At 39.9% G+C, this 2,961-nt stretch overlaps 1 protein-coding gene across 6 annotated transcripts in view; it reads left to right on the forward strand.

The window, feature by feature from the left end:
* Positions 1 to 2,749, forward strand: part of LOC130551688 (A disintegrin and metalloproteinase with thrombospondin motifs 20) — a 56,721-nt gene extending 53,972 nt beyond the window's left edge. For 3 of the 6 annotated variants that reach the window (XM_057329538.1, XM_057329536.1, XM_057329537.1), the window contains 4 exons: positions 295 to 428; positions 511 to 602; positions 703 to 807; positions 887 to 2,746. In XM_057329538.1, the coding sequence (XP_057185521.1) occupies positions 295 to 428; positions 511 to 602; positions 703 to 807; positions 887 to 973 (418 nt within the window). In that variant the 3' untranslated portion in view covers positions 974 to 2,746. Of the gene's footprint in view, positions 1 to 294; positions 429 to 510; positions 603 to 702; positions 808 to 886 lie in introns of all 6 variants that reach the window. The other 3 variants (XM_057329533.1, XM_057329534.1, XM_057329535.1) reach the window with 2 other exon arrangements.
* Positions 2,750 to 2,961: the final 212 nt, after the last annotated feature.

Here is a 2,961-nt window from a genome sequence, read left to right on the forward strand (position 1 = left end):
ATAGCAACGATGACTTTTGATAAATAGAAACAGTACAAACTGTTGTGCTCTCTAGCAAAAATCATACAGAAATAAATGAAGGTAAACATTGGAGTAATTGTGTGTGTTTAACGAAGTAATGTTTTTTTATATTATTACAATGATGCATTTATTTGAAACGATTGCAAGTCCTCGTTCTCCATGCCCACACGAGCATCTGTCTACTTTAATGAGTAATTATGGGATGGGCTGTGAATGATGCATGTGATGTATGATCCGAACGCATCATGGCTCTGTGAATTTGTCTGATGACAGGCTTCAGAACCCGTTTGAATGTCCGTATAACGGCAGCAGGACACAAGACTGCGTCTGCAGGAAGGATTATTCTGCCGCCGGTTACACCGTCTTCCAGAGAGTGCGTCTGGACCTTTCAATGATGCGTGTCATCAGTGAGTCGTTTGTTCTTCTTCATCATCATCATCATCATGAGACACATTCATCTGACAGGTTCTGTTGACTCGTGTTTTCCAGCGACTGATGTGAAGTTCAGTCGGACACTGTTCGGTCGCTCCGTCCCGTTTGCTTCCGCTGGAGATTGTTACAGCGCTGCTAAATGTCCTCAGGTCTTAAACTTCATAAAGAAACATTTATATGTGTTTTATACTGTATGTTTGTCAAAATCTTACAGTTGAAAATGATGGTTTTGTTCTCTTTTCTGGTTAGGGTCAGTTTAGCATTAATCTGGCCGGCACAGGGTTAAAGGTCGCAGGTGCCACGAAATGGGTTTCTCAGGGCAACTACGTGACACTGAAGGTTCATCGATCACAGGTGAGGACGACACAGAACTCGCTGACACGTGACCGACTCATGACTCGCGTTTCATGTTCGTGTCGGGTTTTATTTGTAGGACGGCAGCAGAATCTACGGCCGCTGCGGAGGTTTCTGTGGTAAATGTCTCCCTCATCCTCACACCGGTCTTCTCGTCCACCTTTAGTCAGTCTGTCCTCCAGATCATGTCACTGAAACTGTGAGTCTGCGAGAAGAACAGGGCTGCAGGATGAATTCAGACTGCAAGGGATTGTGGGTCAAATATTTGTTGTGTTTACGTTGGCCTGAGCCGTGTTTGGTTTCATCAGGCAACATTCAGAAAACTGTTTTGTTGGGGCGTGAACTCTCACAAACTGCTCCACGGGAATACCGCGGTACCGAGTAATAACCGAATTCACATACCTGCCGCTGATTTGTAGATTAAGTACAACGTTTATTCAACATGATGAAAAACTAAACTACTGAAGACGTTTGTCCCACACGGACAAAAAAGATCTGATGAGAGATTTTCAGAGAAGATCTGATGTTACGGCAGACAGCTCGACATGAGCGTGTAAATACTCAAATGTGTATATTTGCATATCGTAACAGAGTCGGATCTGAAAACAGACGCTCAGAGACACAGACGTCTCTAATGAAAATTCATTTCTCTTTCTCAGATTCGTTTTACTACAAATACCCTGGTAAAACTGTAGTACGCATGTACTGTAGTAAAGCTATGGTGCTAAAAACAAACACAACGATAGCAGATGCTTCTCGCTCACTAAACTGATTTAAAGAAATAACAAGAATCACTAACATGACAGCTGAAACCACACGAAGGTTTTACTGGTTTTAGGAAAACCCCTGACGGAGACCAGTTAAGACCAGTCCAGTAGTTTTTGTTTGTTCGATGTTTTTCTCAGCATGATAATATCGCTCGTGTAGAATATCGTAAACCGCCCCACTTCATGATGTTCGGATGAGCATCACGTCGGTTTTGTTGGAAGGGAAGATGATCGTATTCTACCTCTCATGTTCGTGTGTTTGATTTGTTGATTTACGTTTAACAGTATTTATTCTTTAGGGAAATGAGCATACATGATATTCTTATAACACTTAGAATCTATGAAGAGCGTAACGGTGCTATTTGGATGTCATGCTGGAATGACTTGTTTTTAACAAATGTACCTTCCTGTAAATACGTATCTGAATGTTTGTTTTTAGCACGTGTAATGTATTGTACATCATATTTTAACCAATCAGATATCTCCAAATGTCTTCCTGATTACTCTTGGGTTTATATTTGCGGCCAAAGTATCCACATGTTTACTGTACGATCATATACAGTATAACCTGAAGATGATTGACAGATGACGAGCAGCTAACGACAAACCTTTGACTATCATTGTGTTGATAGACGACTGAACTATGAGCTCTGTATCAGAAATAAACTGAACACACATATATATATATATATATAGAAATATAAATGCACTGTGTGCCGGGAATCACGTGATGTTTGTATATTAACAGTGAATGTTTATATTTTAATATTCTTACTTGAAGTGCAAAGATTGAGTGGTTTTGCATCTTGGTGGAGTTAAAAACAGAATCCACATATTATCCAAAGATATTTTATTTAGAGCTATTTACTCATGATGTAGTGTTTTTATAAGAAATCATGATCGGTGGTGCTACAATTATAAACAAATGAATGTCATTAAAGTTTCGCATGTGTTACACAGTGCTGAACTAGCTTGATCACTGAATGATAATAAAATGATGGGATGATGTTTATTTTGCTTTGTTTGGACATTTTCCCCAAAAAACATTTCATGTGAAATGATGTTGCTCGTTTTGATTTTTTTTCTGAGTTTTCAAGTGCAAGAATTTCCACAGTTATTTCATTTTGACAGCTGAGGACAATACACACAGTTTAATATGTTCGTATGCGCAGCGTCGATGTCGATTCCGCCATGTCTCGTTACAGCCACACGAGGGCGACAGAGCTCTGCTGACGTCTGTTCTTGCGCTGCAGGTATCGCTGTCAAGGTTTTCTTTATCGAAGTTATATTTAGGGCTTTCTCATCTTGTTTCAAGTAACTGCACTGACTTGGAAGATGAACTAACTGCTGAGCAGTTACGAATGATTTTCTGCAAGTATCTTCTAAT

This window comes from Triplophysa rosa, linkage group LG3, assembly GCF_024868665.1.
Source record: "Triplophysa rosa linkage group LG3, Trosa_1v2, whole genome shotgun sequence".
Taxonomy (NCBI): Eukaryota; Metazoa; Chordata; class Actinopteri; order Cypriniformes; family Nemacheilidae; genus Triplophysa; species Triplophysa rosa.